Source organism: Gavia stellata, chromosome 20 (genome assembly GCF_030936135.1).
Source record: "Gavia stellata isolate bGavSte3 chromosome 20, bGavSte3.hap2, whole genome shotgun sequence".
Lineage (NCBI taxonomy): Eukaryota > Metazoa > Chordata > Aves > Gaviiformes > Gaviidae > Gavia > Gavia stellata.
In genome coordinates this window covers 4,247,981-4,274,390 of record NC_082613.1, presented here as the reverse complement: position 1 = coordinate 4,274,390, position 26,410 = coordinate 4,247,981, and the positions used below count along the sequence as shown (strand labels likewise).

At 41.4% G+C, this 26,410-nt stretch overlaps 2 protein-coding genes across 5 annotated transcripts; one reads left to right on the top strand and one right to left on the bottom strand.

The window, feature by feature from the left end:
* PSMA7 (proteasome 20S subunit alpha 7) lies at window positions 1-6,567 on the bottom strand. 4 transcript variants are annotated; one of them, XM_059827083.1, is made up of 7 exons: window positions 6,431-6,567; window positions 4,743-4,869; window positions 3,175-3,317; window positions 1,735-1,857; window positions 1,208-1,327; window positions 616-678; window positions 1-339 (listed from the first exon to the last, which is right to left on the bottom strand). In XM_059827083.1, exons 1-7 carry the CDS (start codon window positions 6,524-6,526, stop codon window positions 247-249), a joined length of 765 nt encoding a protein of 254 aa, XP_059683066.1. In that variant the 5' UTR covers window positions 6,527-6,567; the 3' UTR covers window positions 1-246. The 4 variants fall into 4 exon arrangements, with proteins under 4 accessions (XP_059683066.1, XP_059683065.1, XP_059683067.1 ...); XM_059827082.1 differs by having other exon boundaries at window positions 3,175-3,299; XM_059827084.1 differs by lacking the exon at window positions 6,431-6,567 and adding an exon at window positions 5,782-5,815 and having other exon boundaries at window positions 3,175-3,299; window positions 4,743-4,874.
* A 642-nt stretch (window positions 6,568-7,209) lies between these two features.
* On the top strand, window positions 7,210-23,217 carry SS18L1 (SS18L1 subunit of BAF chromatin remodeling complex). Its single transcript, XM_009820083.2, has 11 exons — window positions 7,210-7,278; window positions 10,926-11,002; window positions 12,307-12,391; window positions 13,221-13,365; window positions 17,026-17,223; window positions 18,242-18,406; window positions 19,315-19,416; window positions 19,821-19,913; window positions 21,224-21,343; window positions 22,860-22,987; window positions 23,191-23,217. The coding sequence occupies exons 1-11, from the start codon at window positions 7,210-7,212 to the stop codon at window positions 23,215-23,217; spliced, it is 1,209 nt and encodes a 402-aa protein (XP_009818385.1).
* The last annotated feature ends 3,193 nt before the right edge of the window (window positions 23,218-26,410 follow it).

Here is a 26,410-nt window from a genome sequence, read left to right as displayed (position 1 = left end):
TGCAAACAAAGTCTTTGTCCTTTAATGGGTCAACTGCTGTTTTGTGGCCAACCAAATCAACCCAGGTAATTAAAATCCAAGGAACAGACAGATTGTTCTTAAAATAACAGCTTTAAAAAAAATCAGTAGGTTTATTGTAGGTCTCAAGAGGGGCACAGTATGAGTAAGTGGAATGCCTACATGTTGTCTATACAGAATAACCCATCACTTGAATTAAAAAGCAGCTAAGCTGCTGAATTTCATTCATCATGATGTTTTCTTCTGTTTTTTCTTTTCATTTTCTTCCTTTTCTTTTTCAATTTCAGCAACATACTTCTCAATTTCTTCAGGGTTTAGGATCTAAAACAGAAACACAGGTGGCCCTCAAGATACTCATACAACTTAGAGGCTTTTATTTAAGCCATTCTAGTTCTGACATGGAAAGAAAGTTAACGGGTATTTATCCAGACACAGGTACCTTGTGCAGACACAACAACATTCCTCAGCCACTAGTAATACACGGAAGTATTTGCCAGGGCAGAACATGAGATTAAGGGCTGGAAGTTAATGCAGATCAACAAGGACAGTACCAGAGAAACCAGCTATAAGGGGAGAAAAGCAAAACGAAGACCTTACCTTCAGCGGCTGTTCTCGCCTCATAACCGCCAGCTCGATGTTCTTCCCACCAGACTGCACAACCTTAACAAGAGTTGCATGTGGGCATTAGGAGCATGTCCACTAATTCTAACAAACCCCTTTCAGGTTGTCGTAGGAGAATGGATATGGACCAGGAGTATTTCACTCATTAGCTCTAAGCTCTCGACTCCAGTAGCAGTGTGACTCAAAAAATAAGGGTCTTCATTCTGGCATCAATGCACTCAGCAGCTGGTGAAGGACACCTCATTTCCACCATCTGACTTTTGGTATTTTCTGTATCTTAAACTTCAATAAAAAAGCAAAACATTCTGCATATGGTTTAGCACATCTTTGGTGCATGTTTTAATGCCCAGAACTGCTCCTAAGTTCTTCTGTGTAAGCTACAGAAAGCGTTACCTGAAGTGTTCTGAACCTTGAATTTAATCCCACACCCATGGCCTACAACAAAGAGTTTTCACAGATCCTTTTAGAGTACTTTCCTCTGACATGCATGAAGATTTTCATGTACTCACATTGAAGTTAATCCAGACATACAGTGAAAAGTCACACAAGGGATCTGAAACAGACGCACCTCAAGAAGAGCCTTGATGACAAGTTTAATAGTTAGATCATCTGTTTCAATGGCTTCATCAGTATAGTTTTTTTCAAGGAATTCACGCACAGATTTGGCTCCTCTGCCAATGGCATTAGCCTGGAAACACAGAGGGAAAAGAGATAATGAATGGTAGTTTAGAAAAGACTTCATTTACAGAATAAGCAAGAAATAAGAGTTGTACAATTACATAATCTGAAACCATTTTGTGATCACCATGTATTTTCAGGAGATGATTGAACACATTACTTCCCACATGTCACACAAAAAGACAGTTGTCAGGCACAGGTGGGTTTGGGTTTTTTTGGAAAACAAGACAAGATTTCCCAAGGAAAGGGGAACTGCAGACTGCCATTCTCAGTATATTTGATCATTAAGGATTTTTGCAGCTGTGAGCCAGCACCATCTGGCCAGTGGTATCTCCTTTCTACACCAGTCTCTCTTTAAAGGAGACATTAACTCACAAATATTTCATTACTTCTCCACAAGAGACAGAATCAGCTCACCTTCCAAGCATGGTATGTACCAGAGGGATCGGTCTGGTACAGCCGGGGGGTTCCATCGAAGTCAAATCCCACGATAAGAGCAGAGATACCAAAAGGTCTGCGACCATTGCTTTGTGTGTATCTCTGATCAGAGAGAAGAGACACTGACTTCAAAAGCAGTTCTGAAAACATTTTTAGAGTGGAAAGCAGACACTGTAAAAGTTACAACCAGAAGAGGCACCAGAAATAATTTCAGTGGGTTCTCTTACCAGTCTACCTGTTGAAGTTAGGATCCCATATCTTACCGAAGACCCCAAGCAAGGCAAGTAAGAGATGGTTACTGTCCAACCCCTGTTCCTAACGCCCGTGGAAGTTTGCTGTGTGATTACAGCTATCAGGAAGACTCTCCCTCGGCTGCTGGGTGATGCTGAGAGGCAGACAGAGCTAAGTCTGCAAGCCCATGTGTAACGCTCTGCTTTGACAAGCGTCCTCAAAAAAGAGGATGGTAACAACTGAACACAAAGTCAGTTTTCACCTACGATCTGCAACAATTCCATCAGAAAGCACAGCACCCTCTGCAGCGATAAGCAGGCTACAGCAAAGCCTGTGTTACAGCCCTCCTGCTGACACTGGGTCAGCGAAGTCATTGCCATGTCACACACCAGAAGTGCCCACAAACAAGGAGGCCTGACACCAGCGGCACTATCGCAGCAGGAATACTGTGCGAGATTTAGGGTTTGTAACAGTTTTGGAGAAATCGTTGATGTGCCAGAATGAAGGACACAAATGTGAGATTACTGTAAAGGAACAAAGTGAAACTTTGGAAAGTGGTATTCTGCTCTGGCAGGCTAGTGATTATTACAAGAATTACACTATCATCAACATCACTATACTAACATGTCCGTGCATAAATAAATTAAGACTTTTTCTAATCCCCACTAGTTGCTGAAGATCAGGTTAATACACCGGCATATGAATAATTTTATCACAGAACGCAGTTGGGCATGTTTTGATGCTGTAATTCATTTTAAATTCATGAATATCAAACAAAAGACATAAGTACTGCACTGATTTGCTCCCCTCTTACCCCTCCCTGCAATGGCTTAGTAGGAGGAAAAACAAACAGCAGCCACGAAGATGTTTTGAGGATAACACGGCACTGTTGTTACAAGAGTGAGTTAGAGCTGTAGATCAGAGAGTGTTCCTGATGATATCACAAATGTACTTGTAAGGACTGCATAACTACTAATTAATTTCTTCACCTTAGGGAGAAAAACCAGAGAGTAATCAATCCTTTTCTATTACTATATCCCTATTTCCAATAAACAGCCACAATTTGTTTTGTTACGCTGATTTTTACCAGCTGAGTAGAATAAGGCCAGGACAGACATTTTACCTACTTAGTCTGAAGCGCTGTTCGTCAGGACATATTTTTAAGCATCTCTGCGCGGTCCAACGTACCTGTTTCAGACTAGCAATGTAACGCGTGATGTACTCCACAGTGACAGGATCCTCCACTGTAAGTCTGTGGCTTTGACACTCCACACGAGCTCTATTTATAACTATTCTGGCATCAGCCGTCAGCCCTGAAATGACAGTGTATTCTCAGATTCATGCTTTGTACCGTATGCACAAATAAAACAACTAGTCTTGCCCCAAAAGGCTCACAAGGTCAGTGTCAACAGCAACAAAAAAAGCAAACGAGAGATCACACTTTCTCAGGTTTGCTGAGCAAGAATAGCATTTTTAAGGCAACAGAAAGAAGCTAATGTACCAAAATAAGCAGAGGATTCAGTTTACAGCTTTTATGTTTGAGAGTTAGGCAAGACATGCAATTCCGAACCAGGTAATCGGAATATTACTGACAGACTGACAGCATTCCATCTAACAGCAAATTAGCAAAGCAATCTTCAATTGTCACACACGCTGGTTTTATTTCGTATGCAGTCCCCCTAACTATAAGCCAGCTTTATCTGCACAGCAAATCTTGTCTGGTTGATGAGGCTACAGCAGCATGGTGTTAGTTGACAAAAATGAGTATGACCGGGGGCGGGGGGGGGGGGGGGGGTGGTGGTGTCAAAAAGAAACTTATTTCTTATTTTACTTTTTAGCTTATGATGCCATTTTCAACCGACAGCCTTGTTTCTATTAGAGAACTTTTCTTCAAGCTTGTGAACACACCTGCATGTATCACAACCCTCAGCTAAGGAAGCAAGGCAGCAGAAGTAGCTGAGTCTGTCACTCCTGCACACTAAATTTAAACACCATTATTTTTGCCCATTAAATCAAATCTCCCCTTAAAGCATTACTAACACTGACACAAATAGTCTAAACTCCTTGAAGAGAGGAGAAACCTTCTGAAATACATTTTCTCTCCATTTACATCAGGCTTTTTTAACTTTCGTGCCTCCTGTTTCAGCTTTGAGCAATGGAAATTAAGGCATTTGGAACAGGAAGAATGTGGAATAGAATATTTATGCTTCAAATCCAGAGCTGTTTATTCAGGAAGAGTCTTTTGAACTGGAGCAGAGGAGATTTTTCTTTGTTTTATGCAAGACTGCAAAATTTAGCTTTTTTGGCTTGACGCATGTAGGAAGAGGTCCCCGTAACTGACAAACGTCTCTTACAGCTCCTGTGGTATGTATTAACAATACGCATTTTACATATAATACATCAAAAAATAAGTATTTAATTTTAAATACATAAAACATTAAGTAAATATATATAAATTTAAATATATATATATTTAAACAGTATATATCTGTGTCACATCAGCCCTCAGTCTTCATCCTCACATTAAACCTACAGGACCGTAGTAACTTTAACATGTATTTCCTCTCATTAGATCATTGGCGCTCTCTCTGTATTTATCCCTACAGCAGGCTACTCTTTTTTAAAAAAGAATACGCAACTGTGGAAATATACTCCTTCCCCACAGTCCTCAGCCAGTTATGCTAAGTATTTTATGTTCTCAGAATCCACAAACATACCCAAAGGTGTATGCCAAAAACCCTGAAGGGATCATATACCTGCAAAAGCCATGCAGACATTGTCATCAAGAGCACAGATCTTCCGTACAGTTCTTTCATCCTGAAGTTTTGCCACAGACTTCTTTTCCACACCAAGCACAACAATATCCTTCCCTCTTACTCCAACCTTCAACACATTAAATGAAGAAGAAAAAAGTTAAACTAGGTCCAAAAAACCTAGTAGTTGCAGACTTTACTTAAACCAGTTGGAGAAACCAAACAAACACAAAACCCCCACATTGTAAACATGATTTCAACTTGAAATCAATATTTTATTTCCTATTGCCACAGCCTGGAGAAAGGACTGATGTAACAAAATTCGCATTAGATTCCAGGGTGCAGTTTCATAATTGGCTTGTACCAATTCAAATCCGTGTGGCTCCCAAGAGATATATTCCCACTCGTCTTACCAACTGTGTTTTCCCCAAGTCTCCCCAATACCAGCATTCATGTTTCTGCAGCCACAGAAGCAGGATCAACAACAAAACTACCACTACAACTAGTCCACTGGTATTGCTCAAGTCAGAACCCAAAACACTGAAGATTAGATCAAGTAAAATCTACAAACAGCCTGTCAGTACTTTGCTTCCTTAATGTCCTAATTCATACTTTGAATATATCTTTCCAACGCCAAGGAGGAAAAAAAAAAAGTTGACCTTTCACACTCATTCCCACTACTTCTCATAGGGTGATGGGAATAAATTTTTCTTACGGGTGGCTCTGCTGTTAGTGTGTTACAGATGTTTCCAAAAACATTAAACTCAACCAACTACTCAACAAGAGACAAGACAGAGGTAGATGATATTAGATGTTAGCTCCACTTTTACAGTGTTTTTAATTTCTGAAAAAAAAGAAGAGCCTACTTGGCACTAAGTCTTGTTACTTTTATTCCCATCCAAAGGCAGTAAATTTCCTTCCAGGTATTTTGTTATTTGTGAATTAATACTTTCCCCCTCTCAAATGAAAAAAACCCTTAACTGAGCAAAAGCTTGGGACAACTGGAAGCTAGGAGCCAGAAAGTCGCTTCTACATGTCTTTACTGACACATTTCCCAATCCACTGGGAATCTGCATCCTGCACATGCAGAATAATGAAGTAGAGAACCGGGAGGTCCGCAGCAGCTTTGCTCCCTCACGAGGGATACAAGGCGTCTCTGCTGTCTCGGCCTCCCAGCTCTGGCGGGGGGCCAGATGATCTCCAGAGGTGCCTTCCAACCCCCGTCATTCTGTGATTCTGTGGTTTCAGGCTGACCAGCAGCCAGTGCAACGGCTGTCAAGGCTCCGGGACACCCACCTGTACTGGGCCTCACATTCAATGGCTGAGTGCAGAAAAATTCCAACGTTCTCCCTAAAAAAGCCACAGTAATGGCCTGAAACAGAGCCAGGGCTTTACAGACAGCACGCCATCCACTCTGAAGAAAACGGTGATTTTTAAGGCGGCTCCAAGCCCAGTATTTAGCCCGAAGGCCGCTGCTGCGGCCTCAGGCCGTGTCTCTGGAAACAGGTCACGCTTCCAGCAGCCCGCACCGCGACGGACCGGCCTTCCCCGCAAGCCCAGCCCCACGCCTGCCGTGGGCCCGGCAGGCCGGGTAGCGCGGCGAGAGGCAGGCCCCATTCCGGGCCTTCCCTCAGCGAGCCGAGTCGGCCGCGCGGCGCACCCGCGGCCGCCCCCCCCCCGCGCTCACTCACCGCGGTGGAGCCCTTCTTCACCGCCTCCTGGGCGTACTCCACCTGGAAGAGGTGCCCGTCCGGGGAGAAGACGGTGATGGCCCGGTCGTAGCTCATGGCTGCCGCCCGTGCGTCCCCGCGGGGCCGGAACCAGCCGCCTCCCTCAAAACAGCACACTCATCCCCCCGCCCCCCGCCCGCCGCTTCCGGAGCCGCGCGCCATTCCGGCGGCACGCCGACGGCGCCCCCTGCGCCAACTCCGTACGCTGCACCCGAAAGCCCGGCGCGGAGGGGCGGGAGGCGGGGCCCCATCTGCGCTCTTGGCGTACGGAGCCCGCGTTACGCATCCGGCGTAGGCGGCCGCCTGCCCCCGCTCCCCGCGCTGGCGCACTTGGCGTACAGGGTGGCCGTCCTACGCAGTTGGCGCAGCTGGCGGCTGCTGGCGGAGGCAGGGAGATGCTGCTCGCCTGCGACAGGAAGCCCGGCAGCAGGGACGCACCATGTGCGGCTGGCGGGGAGGAGGCGGGGGGGGGCGACGGCGGCCGCCTCCCGCCCCCTCCCCAAATCCCCGCCGCCGCCTCCCCGCCCCGAGCCGGCGGCGCGGGCGGCGGGGCGAGGGCGGTGCGTGCCGGCTGGTGGTGCGGTGCCCATGGCTCATTGCGGGGCGCAGATCGTACCATCTGCGCCGGCTCCCCTCCCCATGCACTGCGGAGAATCTTTGCACGGCAATAGCAGCCAGATAATAACAATATTATTAGAGCCTGGAACCAATATATTATAGACACATAAAAAAACCCCACCATGTCGGTTGCCTTTGCTTCTGCTCGCCCAAGAGGCAAAGGGGAGGTCACCCAGCAAACTATCCAGAAGGTAAAAAAGCATGCTTTTATACAGACAATTCTAGACATTTATTCCGTCCACGCTCCTGTAGCTGAGGAAGGAGGCTTATTTCTGGGGCGATCAGGAAAACTCGTGAATTTGCGAGGGCTGCAGAGATGGACAGCTGGAGGGAGAGGTGGGGGAAGGAGGAGGAGGAGGAGGTGGAACAAAGCAAAGGTGTTCAGATCACTGCAAGGAGAGAGCGAGAGAAGGACTTGGGGAATAAAATTGGGATGGCACGTTATCTCTGCTGCTCGCCAAGGGGAAAAAAGCTGCCAGTAATATGTCGGGAAATTGCAATAAAATTTGCAAATACATGATTAATTTCTGATGGTATGTCAGCTTCTGGCCCCCCCCCAAATCCAACCTAAAAAATGAATTAAAATACTGAATTTGCAAGGGTTTTCTTTTATATTTGGATGCAGAATTGTAATCTCTCAGGAGATAGAGGGAGCACCAACCACTGGTATTTCTCATATACTATTACTATTATTATTTGTGATGCGTTCATTGATGTTTAATGACAAACAAAGGTTTTGAAAGATTTTCTCTGGAGGGGAGATCTCCAGATTGGTCTCAGGTGGAGGCCAAAGCAGAGGGATCCTAGTTGGGAAGTTATTGTTTCCTATTTCACAGGATTGACAGCAGGGACTGTGCACACATGCCCGACACCCCTTCCTGCTGCAGAAGGTAACGGTCAGTAAGGAAGAGGCTGGAAATGTCAATAAAGAACATGCGTGTTTTTACTTTGACCGCTATTTGTCGTTTGTACTTCTACCGTATTTCTTGCGTGTTCCCCAGCGCGGAGGTATGTCATTTACGCGGAGTTGTGTAGTGCAGTGGGAGTGAGGTGAGCGTGTTCTACGTGGTCCATTCGTAAATAGTGACCAGCAAAGAAGTGCCGTTGCTAGAACAGCAATTAACCCATCATCAGTGGGTTTTGTGGCCAAACCATTGTCTGGTGCCAATTTATGACTTCGAGGGAAAAAAACCTCAGTGGAAGACTTTGACAGAACAGAGGCTAAGGCAGAACAAACTGCCACAGGAGAGACTGAAGAGATAACTTCTATCTCAGGAGACTATTTGGAAACTAACCCTGTTTTGTGTAGCTCTTGAAGCACACATAGTATTGAAAACTGATTAATATTAAATACTAAAATACTTAAGACTCTGGATAAGTTTTTCTCTAACTTCCAGATTGGTTGGGGTTAGGACAGAATTTCATAATTCAGATAGTTTGTACTTAAAACCAGGACTGTACCCACAGACAAAGGGCAGCCAAAGGATCTTCAGTTTGATTTTCAAGCCCTTTCCTTTTTGCATATTCATAAACTTCATGGAAGCCTCAAAGTGTTATTTCTTCACCAGTAATGTGTAAAAACATTTCCCATCTCAGGTACATTTGCTGGCATGTTACTTCAGGACTGTTCATCAACGTTGGGCTGTGGGCAGTGATTTTCTTTTTGACAAGCGGTGCTGCCGAGGAAGAGACTGGCAGGCACAGTAACCGGAGGGGCTTTATAGTCACCTATAGAAATGGGGCAGTGAGAGAAGGGTGCTGGGCTAGAAACTCAGAAAATCCTCATTAAAGTGAGCTTTTTAGGACACGTATCAGTTTCATTGAAAAACACGATTATTCTTATTTGTATTCATAATATATAAGCAGTTTATTTTTATTTATTAACTCAATTTTGATAGTCTTTCAAAGCTGTTATTATTCCTAAAACAGATTTCACATGGAGGAAGTTAGAGCTCTTTAACAAGAAGGCAGTGATGGTGGTGCTTGAAAATAGTCCGTCAAATAGCATTTGCAGGGCAGTAAACTTGTTTCTTCTGTGTAATGGAGAACAGAACTGGGTTCTTTTTTCCTAGTAAGTTAGGGAAAGAGCTATTCCCGATTCCTTTTTCAGTAAGCAAAATGTTCTTCAGCTAATTGTAGAAGCATAGCCCTTTTCTGACAAAGGTATCTGTAATATTGCTTGGACTCTGGCTGTTGAATACATATCTTAACTGAATGTGAAAATGCTGTCAGTGATATCTGTTGTGGAAACTGAAAAGGATGGGTTTGTGTTCTTTGCTAGTTCTATATACAGAATTTCCACTGACACAGGTGAAAATTCTGTATGACAACGAGCAGAGAGCATGAAACAAAGAGCTGCACTGTGAATCAGGCAGGAGTATTTTCTCTTAAAATTATATGCTGCACCCAGGTTGCCATGTAAGCGTAGGTACGCATGCAGGAGGAACATGGATTCTTGACTGACACGGTTCTGACGTTCCCTGTCGGCATTCGAGAGAGCAGCCCGCTGACCCACCGTTGCAGGCCACAGCAACGCCTCTGTTCCTCAGACCCTCGCTGACTTGAGCCACAGGGGATCGCTGCAAGTTCCAGCAGCCTGAGCCTGTGATGGACAAGGGTGTCCAGCAAAGTTAAGACCAACTTGCAAATCACGAGCAAGAAGCAGGACAAGCTGAGCTCTCTAGGGGAGTGACTAGTTAGATTGCAAGTGCATCAAAAAGACTCTTCTGCTCATTTTCCTATAATCTAGCCCTTTCTTTGCATCTAAATGGGTCAAGAATTTGTTCTGATCAGAACACATACCTACACGGATTAATTCACATGTAACTCATATGAAAACATGCTATTCTTTCCTCGAGTTCTTTATCCTGATGACACAGTGGTTCAAAGGCCCAATCTTGCAAGCACTTCATAGCAGCGGTACCTACAAACTGTATTGTGTAGTGAATTTTTGCCAGAGGCAAATCTAAATTTGTAAATACTGTTGTTATTTTTCCATTCATTCACCTGCAGAAACCTTGCCACATTCATAAGAAAGCTGGGGGAAAGAGACAAACTATAGTATTTGAAGTTTTAAAACAAATCAAAGGATATTTTAAGCTTTTAATTGTATTATAAGTTCATTAAATAAAGGTCAGTGGTAATTTTGTCCAGCAGTTCTGATCTTCTTGGAACCAGTCAGTCACTAGAATTTGTTGAATGAAGCTAAGCTAGCGGCCACTGGTACACATAAATTAACTGATATATAATTAATCTGTGTTTTCATTTTAAGTCCTCCCTGTATTACCCCAAAGGACATATTGGGATGTAATTCTTTTAAATGTGGTTTCAGTAGATCCAGTAATGCAAATTTTATACTTCATCAAGTTCAGCAGTCTGCACACGCTAGTCCTGTGCAGGAAAACAAGTAGGTTTAAATTGTTTGAAAGTATGTTTCTTATTTGAAAGCAGGCATGTTAGTAAAATCTGAAGTTTTGGGAAGGGTTGGTATTTTAGAATTCTAGAATGAAGCAGAGGTATAGTGAACGCATTTTCCTTCTTCGGCATGAAAATCTGTCTGCCTTTTAAGGAGCAAAAAAGGTACGTCCATTAATTCTTCTGTGTTGGGTATTTCAACTAACTCATCTTTAAAGATAACTGTTCATAAATGAATGATTTGAAAATTGCAATCTTGTGTCTCAATAAAGTCAAGTGTAGGTACTTTGTAATATCCCAAGGCAACAAAACTGCACAAAACACCATCCGCTGCCAAGAAGGGTGAATGTGGAGTATCACAAAAACACAGGACTTTAATACGATTCTCGTAGTAATGTGTTTCGGTCGTATTTCTCTTATGCAGATGCTAGATGAAAATCACCACCTAATACAATGTATTATGGATTATCAGAGCAAGGGGAAAACTGCAGAATGTACTCAGTGAGTATTATGAGTTTTGGAGTATGTTAGAAATTTTTGGTGTACTTTTTCGCAGGAAAGGTACTATGAACAGTTCTGTTCACTGATCACTGAGAAAATACTTGGACTTTTTTTTTTTAGATTCAGTTGTATTAAGACATGTATATTGTTCTTGGAACAGAGATTTTTTTTTCCAAAGTATTTGAGTATTTACAGTATTTCTAACAGATCATTATTACAATAATTATAAACAACTATGGGTGTTGGACAACTTGTTATATGCAGATTCATTAAATACAAGTAGAATCAGGTACAAAGTTAGTAACACATTTTCATCAGAAAGTAATTAAATGTTAAGGGTCAGCAATGTGGTTATCTGTGGCTAAAACAATATGCATGTAGACGTACCAGTTTGTGTCACTGCTTACTATTACTAATCTTGAAGGCAAAATACTTTTATAAACCTTATGGGTTAAATCTCAGGAAGAATAGCCAGTCTGCCCCATGAAAGGTCTAGCTATGAGGCCAAATGCAGAAAGCTGTACTTTAAAAAAAATCGTCTAAAAAAGATACCTTTGCTAAAGTAGTCATGTCACCATTCTGGCTTCATTTTTTGCCACTTTTCCCACTTCCCAGCCATTTTCCCCTTATCAGAAGAAAACTCATGCTAAAAAAACCATTTTCTTTTGCCTTCTTGGAACTCTCCCTGTTTCCCAAAGTTTGACTCTTCACTTTGCTCAGTGGCACAGCTGTTAGTTTGCTTTTGGATGCCCTCCTGTTCGTTATTATCAGCCTTTCCAGTTCATCGAGAAGTGTGAAGAAGCATAAATGGTTCTGGTGGCGCTTACTTGAGTAAATACTTCAGTTAGAGCCCTCTTGAAAAAAATCTTGTTCTTCTCAGCTTGCTGGCAGGGCAAACAGGTTTTCGTTTTTGGAGTTCTGGAATTTCATTGCTGCTAGGACCCTTGTCAAACAGAGGAAGAAAAAGTGGCTAATTGTTAGTGCAGCTGACCGGGTGTCAGTACTCAAAAGACTGAGGTCCCAGCTTCACAGTTCACTCAAAGTGCTTTCAAAGGAGAGTGTATTTTACCTCTCCCTTCCCCCAAGTTTACCCATTTGTAAAAGAGGTGTTGAACACACTGATCCTTGATGAAAAGCATGACAACACAGATATAGGTCATTACTATTGCTATTTATTATGACAGATGAAAAGTGGACTAATGTAATTTAAGTAATCATTTGTAAATAGCAAAAAAAAAGAGAAAGGTTTGGAATTTTCTGTATTGTTAACCCTTTCCAAATAAGCTTTACTCCTTATTCTGTAGATACCAACAAATCTTGCACAGAAACCTGGTTTACTTGGCAACAATAGCAGATTCTAACCAGAATATGCAGTCCTTGCTTCCTGCTGTAAGTACCAGTGCTACCATCAGATACATTTACTATGCCAGAGGGAAATGTTCTTTGATTCTGTTACTGATCACTGTCAATAAACCATTTTTAGTACTTTTCCAGCTAAAAGTTTTGAAGGTGTCAAGTAGACCACTAAATAAATCAAAAGCTACTTTTACTGTGTTTTAAACACATTCTTTGAGACATTTATGTTAAGATCTTGTCTCCGTAGCTCAAGGTCTATATACTATAAATGGTGCAGTTGTACAGATCTGAACAGCCTCCATTTGTTCCAGATTCATTATTCTCTACCTATTCTTACTGTATTCTTTACTCAGGAAAAAAATGCCACTATTTTATGTCAAAAATCTAATTCGGCATTTGGGCATTGGTTTTGTCTTTAAACATTGTGTTATTCTTACTAAATTGATTGATTTTGGAGGTATCACACATAACACAAAATACAGCATAGCTTTATGCTTGACAAAGGTCAATTTGTCAACACACTTCTGTATCGTCTTGGCTAATGCATATCCCCTCAGCAGTTATGTTCTGAGCAGCACAAAATTAAAATCATTTAAGTACAGAAGAACGGGCGCAGAAGCTGGACTCTATTATAAGCATAATTTTAAGATCTTCACTGTGCTGCCTGCCAGCTTCTCTGTATCGTGCTGAATGTCATTCACACATAGTAGTCAAACAAAGAAAGGTTGACACAAGCATGTCCAAAAAGTAAAGGAAGCCCATACTTAGTTGAGGCAGTTTTTAGTCATAGGCTAACCTGGGGGTTATTATTTTTCTAATTAAAACCTAACCAAAATTTGCTTCTCCTTCTTGTTACTTGCAGCCACCAACGCAAAACATAAACTTGGGCCCAGGAGGAATGACTCAGAGTGCATCCAACCAATCTCTCCATTCACAGAGCAACCTCAGCGATGCAATTGGGACGGGCCTTCCTCCTTCCTCCCTCATGCAGAGTCAGATTAGCAATGGTGAGCTTCGGTCCCCTTTGTGCTGCTTTGCTGTTGCTTGGCAACAAAATCATTAATGCAGAATATACTTGCAGAGCTGTAAAAGACCTCTCCTAACTCACCTTTCAGGCATATGGGGATTTCAGGCACATGCTGAAATCATCACAAAATGGCTACAGTCAGTAATGATTTTGGCTTCTGCAAGGACTCCGATCTGCTTAGTATTTCTATAGAGGAAATTTAAAACATTTTTTTTTAAATGCATAATGAAAATCTCCAAGTAAAGATGCATCCAAGTTTTTTAGTAAGAAGAATTGCATATTGTGGTATTTTTCTCTTAACAGTGGTGGGGTTGGCCAGGGTAAAATGGAATTGCTTGCATGACTGCACAACCAAGCCTTTAGATTGCAGAGACCTTCCAGGATACATGCCTTCTTAAAAATAATTTGGTGTTGCATCAGTCTTTGTCCTCTACAGAAGCTTGCAGAGATTGTACTACACAGCCAAAGAGTTTGCACAGACATTTCATATGAATAAGATAATATACTTTGTCTGGGTTTTTTTGTTCATGCAACTAAAAGAAACTGACTGAAAGACAAGAAATTTTTCTTTACTCTGTGCATTTTATAGTATGAATAATTTTGTTTATTTATTTTGTAGTTCATAGTTATTTAGTCAGTTCTTGTTTCTGTGGGTCTTTCCCAGAGTGACAGAGAGAGAAAACAGTTTCTATAAATAGAAATACGTGATTGTAAAATCACAGGCCTTAGCAGGGGGACTCAAGAGCAGATGCAAGACATGATATTAGTTCTGACATTTTAAAACTCCATTTGTGGTCAAGCTGATAGTACCCTTTAAACTAATGGATGAGGTACCTACTTTAAACAGTTACAGCTTGTAAAGTGAACTTATTAAATTTATCTGGGCCTTCTTTTTGAAACATATATTACCTAGTATAAGTATTGTAATAAGTCAGTCAAAACATTGTTTTGTGTTACTAAGAATCTACATTTTCAGTGTTATTATTGCTGGGTTTTCTTATTTGCCCCGACCCTCCAGTTCTTTATAATAATTTAGTGCTGATTGAAAGAACCAGGCTGGCAGTCCTGAAGACTCGAGTCATCCGCAGAACAGAAGCAGCCAGGGCAGTTAACCTCATGTTGCCCCAACCCAGTACTAAAACCCAGCCCGAGTTTTGGGGGTCTCAGGGTAGTTCGCTCTCTGCCCAGTCACTGAGACTGTCACCTGGGTAGTGCCAGGTATTTCATCATGAAAATACCAGGCCACTGGAAACTAGACTGAGGACATAGCTACACGTCAGAACGAAGGTGTGACTTGAGAATGTAGTTGCTTGCCTCTTCTGAGCAGCCGAGGTAACAGCAGCATTGATGGCATGTGCTCTGCTGCTAGCGCCCGCTGTAAGAATACGACCCTCACATCCTTGGGCTTGGGGACACTCCCCTTGGTCGCCAGTCTCTACTGCTACTGCCTCTGTGCCAGCTAGAATCAAGTTAGCACAATGATGCTATATGACACAGCAGTCTTGATGTGCAGATAGACTTTGAGACTGAGGAATTATTTCACGTTGGTCAACAATTGTTGGACAGCATTTTTTTGGAAATTAGGAATAAATATGCATAAACAATTCAAATATATGGGCTCTAGTACTTGTGTAAGTTTCTCATCTAATGGCAATAGAGATGAAAGTCTGTAATGAACATGTACAGCATTGTAAAAGAGGGAAGAACAGGGAAGAAGACATAGAAGCTACTACATTTTAGTCTTTATTGTCCTCAGTCAGGACTTTACAGGAATCACTTCTGCAGGACAGTAACTAGGTAATTCCCTACATACATGATAACCCTCCATAGTGGCAGCCAGGTTAATTGTAATGATAATTGTCTTGATGGGGACAAGTTAAAAACCAACCCACTGAGATTTCCAGTAATCCACCATTCACAAGTCCGTGATTCTTCATGCCACAGCCCTGCAGGCAAACCCATTAGATTCAATACACCAACCAGTGAAACTCAGCTGCCTCCGGACAGAATTGGGCCCAACTGAGAATTTTAACTGTTCAGATATCATGAATGAGGCCTTTCAAAGAAAAACGCAACTGCCTTAGATTCATAAAAGTATGAAAGAGGTTAAATGCTTTGTATTTATCTTACTGTTTTAGTGTTTTTATTTAAACACTTTTGGTGATGCTTTCATATTTTCCCTTACAATCACAAATTAGTCAAACTTTTTTTTTTTTTTTTTCTTTAAAGAAGGCCAGGATTCTTTAAGTTTTCCCATGCAAATACAGCAAGGTTTACCAACACTTGCATCACTCCATCTCTCACTCAAAGCAACTGCTAGCTCCCTTCAAACACCATGTGGTCTTGTGTTGCTCAAGTAGAAGTATCAGCTTTATGAGACATGCAAAACTGTAGCAAAACACAGGGCTAGATCTCTGTAGTGGTATATTGACCTGGCTCCACTGATTTCAGTAGAGCTGGCTCTCCTTATCGCTTGTTGAAAATGTTGCTTGCATCTCTCCATCCGAGGAAAATATAATAATCTACAGCAAATTTTCTCATTTTGATGTCTATAAAAACCATTAAGAGTAATTAATGAGCTTTATACTAGGAGAATTAGACACATTATTCAGAGGCTGTAGATACACTTAATAACTGTGAATTAAAATATCATTACCTAAACATTACAACATAATTCTGTCTCTTCTAGGGATTCTGCATGTCTTCCATTCTATCTAAATTAATCTAGATTGACAATACAGCTGAATTTAGATAGACAACAATACACACTATCACAATTTAGACAGGAACAATACACAATGAAAACAACTTTCCAAAACTCATTCATAAAAGTATGTACAGCAACAAACAACAAAAAATAAGGACCAGATTCTCCCCAATTTTAGTTGCCCAACAGTAATAGAATTTTTAAAAATAAGCATACTGCCAGGTAAGCAGGATGATACAAACCCAGGATATAATTGGAGCAGTCTGCTAATTACGTATGGTGATGTTGGACAGGGAGTACCGTAACAACAGAGATTACGAAGGTGACTTGGAAAATTTATCGTCCAAAAGTCTGAGGTACTTTCAGTCAAATGTCAGGAAAGGGAGAGACAGGCTTGTCCTCTGAGGAGAGGGTCCCTTGGTACTTCCTAAGCCCCAGCTAAGAAGGTTAGTTGCTTGTAAAGGAACCGAATGGATACAGCAATGTGCAAAGTGTTTCTCAGCCACTACTGTGCCTTCCCATTGTCACCATCTGCATGAAGGGGGAAGAGGAGTCAACAGCAGGACAGGAGGAAGGAAAGGACAAATTTCAGAAGGCTGGGATGTTTCCAGAGTCCATGTATTTTCTGAAGTATCTGAAATTACTGGCTGCCTGTGAGGAACTGGTTGTAGGGCATTGCTTCTGGTTTTGTTCTTCCTGTCTGCAATTCTGTACAGCCTGAACCTGGCTGCCAGGAGGAGGATCACTCTAACTGTGCAGTAGGCAGTTTTAATTTGTAGATAACAGGAAATTTTTAATAATGAGAATTTCTTTTGTTTTGTTTTGTTTTGCCTTATTGTAAGGTATTTTAGAAAGGCCGCGAGGGCTTTAATGCTCACTGTACGTTGCCAATAATAGCACAGATTTTCTTGTTGCTCTCTTTAATTTTTCTAGGTCCTAATCACGTGTCTATGCAGCAGTCAGGCCAGAACACTATGCCCACGACCTCTCTGAGTATGACTGTCAGCAGTCATGGAACTGGGCCTGGTTATAGCCATACAGTGCCTGCATCTCAGAATGTGCCAATGCAAGGCCAGGGGTCAATAGGCAATTATGTCTCTCGAACAAACATCAACATGCAGTCTAATCCAGGTAAACTCCCTCTTCCTCCTTCTGGGCCAGCTTGACTTTTCAGTGACCTCAGAGGTTTACCACACATGAATTTGTTCAGTAAATATTTTCTGTAGACAGCGACAAACATACAAGAGGAAAAGACAGCTTTAAGACATCTCTGAATTTCAAGGTGTCAGGCACCAGTGTAAGTTGGAACAGTTTCAGACTGGCTTTCACTTACTATGCTTACTATTCACCGACTTGCTATGGGTAGCAATGAGTTGGGGAAAGGAGGGTTAGCTACAAGTGCAGCAGCACTATCTGATAGCCCTTGGCAGCAAATCCCACAACCGTGGGAGGGATCTGAGAAGGCCCTTTATCCTAGCTGAAAGAGCCTGCCAAAGAGTATTACACATTTACTGTTTGTACATTACTATCCTATTTTTGTTATTTTATTGATACTTCACACTGCTTGCAGGGCATAGAGAGACTAACAGACAACTCGGAGTTAATATCTTCATTTGTAAAAATGTTTGCTACTGAGTATTGAATGGGATGTCCAATGCTGAAGAATTCTTTCCAACAATATGAAATTCAGGGATAAAATAAATCCTAGAATGTCAGCTTATTTAAACTGTATAATCATCAAGTATATAATAAGATGGAAGTAGAAGAAAGAGTTGATTAGAAAAGAAATGCAGCAATGAATTAATTAGTCAAGAGGTGGAGAGGAACAAGCATCAGTTCTTATTTCTTTCTTTAATCCTACTGTAATAATGATTACATTCTTTTAAATAAACTAATAATAATCAAGGGTAGATGTGTTTTTAAATATCTGACTGAAGCAAATGGCAAGAACTGACCATGTAATAACATCCTTTCTGGATTACAGTGCAGAAGAGTTAAATACATGTAGTAGGAAAACATCTCCCCCTGTGGAAAATTCACAGAATTATCAGGATGCCTGTTAGTTGAAGGTTTTAACTTGCTTCCAAAGAGACTAGGGAGAGAACTGTCACATCCTTTTAGAAAACAGTATTTTCCATGTACATTGTAGTCTCCATGATGCACCAGCAAGCAGCAACGTCACATTACAACTCAGCACAAGGAGGGAGCCAGCATTACCAGGGGCAGTCCTCCATTGCCATGATGAGTCAGAGCAACCAAGGCAACAGCATGATGGGTCAGCGACCAATGGGCCCTTACAGAGCTTCACAGCAAGGTAAAATCTATTATTAGATTATTGATCTAATTATTATTAGATTGGTGATCTTCAGTCTGTCCTGTGGGGTAGGTAAGTCAAAAAAATTTCCAAGTCACATTTATGAACAGGGAATCCCATCTGGGAACACAGGAAATCTCAAATGGTGGAAGTATCATGACAATCAGATAAACTTCAATCTGTTTTCAAGATTTAGCTATTTAATCATTTCAGGTGTTTAGAAAAATAATTCTGTCTAAAAGGGATCATATCTCTCTAAAGAAAAGATGAACAATTTGATACACAGCTCACTCAAGCCACTGGGAATCTTTTCATTTCTTTCAAATGGTATTGGATCAGCTGTAACATGGCACAGTTAACGAGGAATGCATTTGTGCAAAGAAGATATACTTTGCCAGCAATTAATATGAAAAATTAGGCCAAGGCAAGGAAAACACCAGAGGGTAACTACCATGCTCCAAGACCTCTCTGGAAAAAGTTCTAAGAGGTAATAAAGCTGGTAGAGTGATTGCAGTATGAACTGAATTTTGCTAAGAAGCAAATTAATACATTAATTAAAATATATTTAATTCTGACTGTGTTCTTGAGCATGGAATATATTCCCATGCTTTCTAATAACTCAGATTAGTAGACAAAATGTAGCCATTACTTTCAGTATTGCCACAGAAGTGAGTGGGTTTAGGACGTTACTGACAGTTACAGAATTTCAATTTCAGCCAGATTTTTCTGAGAATACAAATTTCCTTTTTCTAGTGAGCAAAATATCTTTGAAACTGCTCTCAACATACATAAGCTTGTTTACTTATCCAGACGTAAATGCTGTTTTCTTAAAAATAAATTAGAGAAGAATAAAACATCCCTTAGGAGTCCACAGGCTCAGTTTGCTCTCTCTTGCCTTTGCCTTGCAGGTTCCTCGCAGCAATACATGGGTCAGGAAGAATATTACAGTGAACAGTACAGTCATGGACAAGGCTCATCAGAACCTATGAATCAGCAATACTATCCAGATGGTAATTCCTCTGAGCTGTCGTCACTGTAATACTGCTAAAGTCTAGACCAGCATGACTGCCACATCCAAGGACATGGCAAACCCATTATGGTTCATTTCCAATTCAGATGCTAGTAAATTCTAATCCCAGGGGACGGGAGCCTGGTACACAAACATATGCATCAGTGCACCCTGTTACACAAACTGCTTCAAAAAGAGCACAAAGCCAAGTTTGCATTAGTGAATGCAAGAGATTTATCAATAGGTGTGAGTTCCCTTGCCGTGTATTCGACCTCCTATCTAAGGGGTCTGTATTTCCTCTTAGCCTCATCTTTGTGCATAAGCAGCTTCATAATATATATTTTCAACAATATCTCGCTCATTATATTAACAATTTATCTGATAAATCTTTGCAATTCCTTGTAGGACATGGTGATTATGCCTATCAGCAGTCATCGTATACCGAGCAGAGCTATGACAGGTCATTTGACGACTCTACACAACACTATTATGAAGGAGGTAGGGAAATATATTGGCAATCTTTGTAAACCAAAGGTCTAACTCCTAAAACACTAATGAAATGCTTATGAAAATGTAAAATACAACTTGCAGTTTCTGCATCACTAACTGCTACTTAGCCATTACTTAAGGAGTGTCCAGGAAATAGAATTTAGCTATGCATAGCATTTTTTATACTGAGACTGTATCAGACTGTATACACAGTATCATGTCAGTAGCTGTATTGTGAGGCAGTCTTGTGGGATCGCTAACAACTTGTGCATGGCCTCATATTCATTAGAAAAATGATCCTCAGCTGTAGCTGAGCCAGGTGGAATTATAGCTATGAATATTTAACTTTTTTTTGCAGTAAGAGAAAAGACTTCCAGGATATCAGTATCCTCCACTGTTGCAAAACTGTTTAACAAACATTTTATATAATGCAAATAAAAATGGCTGCATTAAAGTAAAAGGTTATGCTGACAAAGGTAAACTAATGTTCTGCAGTTAGAAATGGGGTTCAGAGCTGGAAAAAAATGGCAGCCATAAATGGAAATTTCTCTAAAGTAAGAAAGCCTACTGTTTAATTCCAGGACCAACTTTTTTTAATCTTACTTAATTCACCTTACAAATTGTGAAAAACAATGGGTTAAATGAAACTAGTCTTTGAAAATCACCAATGCTATGAGTTTGCGATTCTACCAGTAAAAAACCCTCAACAGTAGTACGTCAGTAAATTCAGCAATACAATTAAGATATCTGAACTCTAAATTAACTGCAAAATACTAACTTAATTATGATACAGTGAGGTGGCATTTAGGAAAAGCAATGTCATCTGTGTAGTCTCTGTTCATTTTGTTGTTTCAGGATACTGCAAATAGAATTTCCATCATAGGTATTTCAAAAAATACCAGTAACAACTAGATAAGTGGTCTTTCTGGGATATATGAATAAACACCATTATCTGGGAAAAAATACAGTGGGAGGGCTTCTTGAGAAACGGGCTATTTATCCTGGCACCCTTATCTTTATGACTCTGTGTTTTTCTTCTGAAACACTTCTGGGGTGAAAAAAATCCTTCAGGGAACAGGTTGCTTGTTTGTTTGGTGATATGTATAAACAAACAACTCTCTCCTGTTCAAAAGAACTAAAAATCACTGAAGAAATAAACATCCTGATTGGCAAAATGCAATCATTTATATCTGAAAAGAGTACTTGTCTACGAGTTCCAGACCAAGGCTCCTTACACCTTTGTTTTCCTTATGATCTGCATGTACAGTGAAGTACCTGCCTCATCTATAAGCAAACTATTTCAATTTTCCCCTCTTTAGGAAATTCTCAGTACAGCCAGCAGCAGGCAGGATACCAACAGGGAGCTGCACAACAGCAAACATACTCCCAGCAGCAATACCCAAATCAACAAAGTTACCCAGGACAACAGCAAGGATACGGTGAGAAAACTGTCACTGATCGGTCAAGTGTTTGCAATACTTCATCCTGACACCTCCATTCCTAAACTAAGATATGCTATAAACTGTCTCCTTGATTAACCTGGGACATCCACGTACCAAAACTAGCCAAAGCACATAGTGTGTAAAGGCATTCTGGGCAGTAACATGCATTCATATAGCGCTGTATTCCATACATGCCTCTCTTTCTTGAAAGAAAATTAGAAAGTGAGAAAATACACTTTTGCCTCATGTTGCCTTCCTGGTAAGTGTCGGCAGGAGGTCACGGTCTGGATTCTCAGGCCTCCTACACATCTAAGAGTTCTGCAACTGACATGAAAAAATAACATCAACAGACCGGAGAATCACTACTCCCTCACTTAGATTTCTGGCAACATCATAGGGGTTGTATTCCTTGGTGAGGGACTGAGGCAAAAGGAAAAAAGTGGAAGTGCTTTGAACACGCAGCTAACACTGGCGCAGGGCTTTTGAACCTTCAGGTCACCAGTGGCAGATCTCCCCACTGCCATCAAAAGAATCTGAGTTTGATGGCTGTCTTTGAGTTTTCTAACCAAGTGCAGGCATCTTGTATGTATCCTCAGCCTTTGGGAGAAAGAAACCATTTCAGGTTATTTAGTACAAAAACAGGGGCCGGAGAGACTGGAATAATCTAAATACGAGCTTCAAGGCAAGGGATTTCTGGTGCATCTCCCAAATGTGATGGTACTTGACCATGAACAGACAATGTTAACCAAACGATGTTGATATAAACAGCAAATCCATTTTAGAAATGTAAGATCTCATGAAAGAGAACCTACATGCCTAAAAAGTTAATTAAATTATTAACACCTGACTCTGCAGTGCCAGTAGATAGTTTGGACTACTCAAACCAGACATATTCTGTGAAATTAAACCAAAAATTCCGTTTATGGTGTTAAAATCTGGCCTCCTGTTTTTAAAGGTTCTCCTTCATAAAAATCCACCAATAATCCTAAAAAGTAAGTGCACACAGCAGTCCATACACACAATATAGGGTCCCAAATAAAAGGAAATCAATATCCCCATGCAGTTGTGTGTCTGATTTATACGTTTTTTAAAAGTATCTCTATATGCAAGAGATTTCTTAGGTTGTGCCTGGTCAGCAGTGCTTATGGTGGCACAGACAGATTAAATAGGAGGTTAAATGTGCAATTGTAACTAAAATAAAGGCCAGGTAGCTTGCATATAGGTAATAACTGGGTTGTGCCAATACAGATTTCAGAGAGGCAAATCACTTAACAGTGTACCACATTTTCTGAGCAAAGTTTAAAACCTGAACTGAAGTTTACACTGCTGCAACTAGATGATTATTAGTATTAACGCTTTCTAGTGTAAAGCTAGAGGGGAGGTCTAGGCAAAATTCACTCACAGTTCACACTCGCAGAGCGTACTTTGTTACCATCATGTTTTACATTATGTTAACCATAAGAACTCCCCCTAGCAAATCAAGCCTTAGTAATAGATTTCACTGTCTTCTCAGGTCCTGCACAAGGAGCCTCTTCACAGTATTCCAGCTACCAACAGGGACAGGGGCAGCAATATGGAAGTTACAGAGCTTCTCAGACAGGCCCATCCGCTCAGCAACAGAGGCCTTACGGCTATGAGCAGGTAAATTGTCTAAAACTCCGCTATGAAAAAGCAGGTTTAGCTGTTAGCTCCGCATATAAATCTATCTGACAATTTGGTGCAGGCATATTGGTGATACTTTAGTGGGTCTTTCAAAATTCATAGACCAAAAGAAATTGTCTAGCTCACTGTTTCTAAACCTCTGATATATTATTCTCCAACATTTTTATTTCTCTTTTTTATAGGGACAATATGGAAATTACCAGCAATAAAAGAATACGATCCTGTGTCAGATTCATTTCAATAGTATCTCCATCTTTTGAACTGGATGTACAGGCAGTTTTGATTAATTGTAATATGTTGGTTACCCTTTAGCACAAAGCAGAGTCTGTATGTGAACAGTGTTCATTTCATGCTGGATATGAAGCAGTGCACTACTGGTAACAAGACAATGCTTTAATGGTTTGATATTTGGTGCTGTGTATAGTACTGTATGTTGATACAATGCAGAAGTTTTTCATTTATTCCTCTTGTCCCATTCTTGATGTTTCTAAATAGCTTTAGGATCATTTGATCACAGTTGTGCCCCGTTCTGGAAAACAGCCAGCTTATTCTGCAGTCTGGCTCAATACAAAGCCATTCAGTCATATCTCAGACCAGGGAGCTATCCTGTAGGTTATTGATCTTTTTTTAACTGAATACATTGAAAATTACCTGCCAGCCTCTGAAATCCATGGCTCTTAACTTTACTTCTTCAGAATAAGGGGATGGATACATTCCTTATGTGAAGACAGTTCTATGATGTATGTTAAAATTCACTGCAACTTCTGCAATACCTACCAGGGCTAACTACCCAAGTCTTACGATTCAATAATTTGCGTAAGTCCACATTTCTGTTGTAAAAGGTACAGAAAGAGGATCAAAACCTATATTCAAGGAAATGTTAATCACTAGAGGCACCTTTTATATATCCATGTAAACTAAGGTATTTCTATCATGGAAAGAAAAATAGAAGGGAGCTCTGAGATCTGCAGTGTCAGCCTACTAGATGTCAATATTGCTTCATACTGTGCTTAGCTGAGAAAAACATCTGGCAGTCTTAAATATGCTACTCCAAATTTTCTAACTCGCATGTACATTTTCATGCCAAATTTCGCAAGCAGGTGGCTGGCATCCTTCTTTATTTCTTATTCTTCCATTGCCCTTGCTCAGATTTTCCAGCAAGCATTATAACCATAAATATTGTCAAATCTTTTGGTCGACTGTTCTTACAGCTCATCATCACTTTTATTTTTCTCTTGTAGCTTGACAGAAATAGTTCAAAAGTAAAAGAAAAAAATCCATCTTTATTGCAGATAAGCAACTAAATTCAGCTTTAATTGTGAAACAATATTATGCATATAGAGAGGGGAACTATTAATGGGGTCAACCAGTGAGAGAATACCTATAGAGGGAGAATTTAGAAATAAAAACTAGTGCTATGTAAAAGCCAGTATGAACAATGTAAGTCACTTCTACTCATTTTATGTGTTCTTATAAAGTGTTGAAAAAAAGCACTTAGAAAGTGCTTATATAAAAGTGCTGAACAAAATACCACGTCCAAACTGCTCTGAGGCAAAAGGCTAAGATGACTATATTCCATGAGCAATTTTAATATGAGATTAATTTCAAATTTACAATATAGAGTAAATACACCCTCTGTAGGATTTTCTCCTTTTCTTTGTCTGAACTGGTATATTTATGGGATTTCGAGTTCTAGTACTTTATCTTTTGAAAAAACAAGGCCACAAGGAAAATAAAAGATCTCTCAATTCATTACTTTTTTTTCCTGTAGAGGAAAGTCTTTAACTGGACAGCTAAAGAGTTTACTATTAAATGTTGTCCAAGCACTGCTGTTGTTACATTAATAATTTTAGTTACTGATAAAATAGAAGACTTTTTTTTAGTCAGTCCTTATTTCTCTCATCTTTCCGGCTGGTGTTTTCATACAAATAAGTACTCTCAAATAGCAAGGAACAGAAAGGAAGTAAGATTGTTTTCTTTACAGTATATTAATATTACAGGTAGCCAGAAGAATGCAATATTGCTCTTCGCCAGCTTGGAAATATGCCTTTTATGTGGTTTTTGAAAGTGCTGAAATACTTCTGAGAGAATATGAACAACACTTAAAATGAAACAGCAACATTACATCAATCTGAAATGTCTTACATTAAGAACTTCTTGAATGTTGTGTATATAATGTATTTGAAAGAGCACTTTGGAAATAGTTTGTACATTTATTTCCTAATTTATACATGATTTTTGGTGTTAATATTTCTAATTGTTAATAACAAAATGTTTATTTAATGTGTTGTCCATTTTTATGTATTAATGTGGAAACAAAGTGATGCCAGCATTTTGACTTCTTCCATTAATTGTATCATTTTCTGTTTTGTAATACAGAATGCTTGAAAATTGTTTAGGTTAAAAACTATCTGAAAATGAAGTTGGTGGTACTTTTCTTATGACACAGGCCTTTGAATGGAAACAACGGATAAAGGGATACTTTTGAGTTGCACCTTCTCCGATACACTTCATAGATAATTATATATGACGAAAACTTATCCCAGCTTTCAGGTTATTTGATATGCAAAGATCAAACGCTCTGTGTGTGCGGTGGACGTACGTAATTAACAGCTCACCTCACGGGTAGCGCGGAGGGGGCCTGTGGCTCGCTGACTGCTGGCGCGGGGGGGCTCCTCGAGGGCCAGGCGGGCTCCTGAAGGGGCGGGGGGGCTCCTCGAGGGCCAGGCGGGCTCCTGAAGGGGCGGGCGGGCTCCTCGAGGGCCAGGCGGGCTCCTCAAGGGGCCGAGACGCCCGCCGGTCACTCAGGAAGCCCCACGGGCGGCACCTGCACACGCGTTATTTTAGCTGCCGCAGCCCACTCCGGGCTCGCTGCGGGGACAGCGACTTCTAGCGCCGTTAAGACCGAAGAGGGCAGGACACAGCGCGCCCCTGAGGGGAAGGGATCCCAAAACGGGGCCTCCCAGGCTTCTCGCCACCTTTCCGCACCGCTCAGCCCCGGGATGCGCGGGGCCGCTCTTTCGCGGACTAACTTAACCCTCATGGGAGCGAGCTCTGTCTGGGAGATTCTAGGCTGGGACACAAGTACCCGGGGTCTTTGTGCACAGCCCGGTGCCCAGACTCGACGCTCTCCCTGGAGCGGCCGCTGTCAGGCACGGCGGGCGGGACACCGGTGCGTGAAGGGAAGCCGCCGCCTGAGGGGAGGCGGCAGAGAAGCTGCCAGGGGCCGCGGAACGCACCTTCCCGCGCTTTCTCCACAGACACGCAGCCGCGCATGCGCGCGGCGGGGAGAGGCCGGGGGCGGGACTGGCGCGCGGGCGGCCGTTGGGCGGGGCGGGTTCCCAGCGGCGGGGCGGGCCGCGGCTGCGCCCCTGTCGGGCTGTCCCGGGGGCTGCCGGCGCC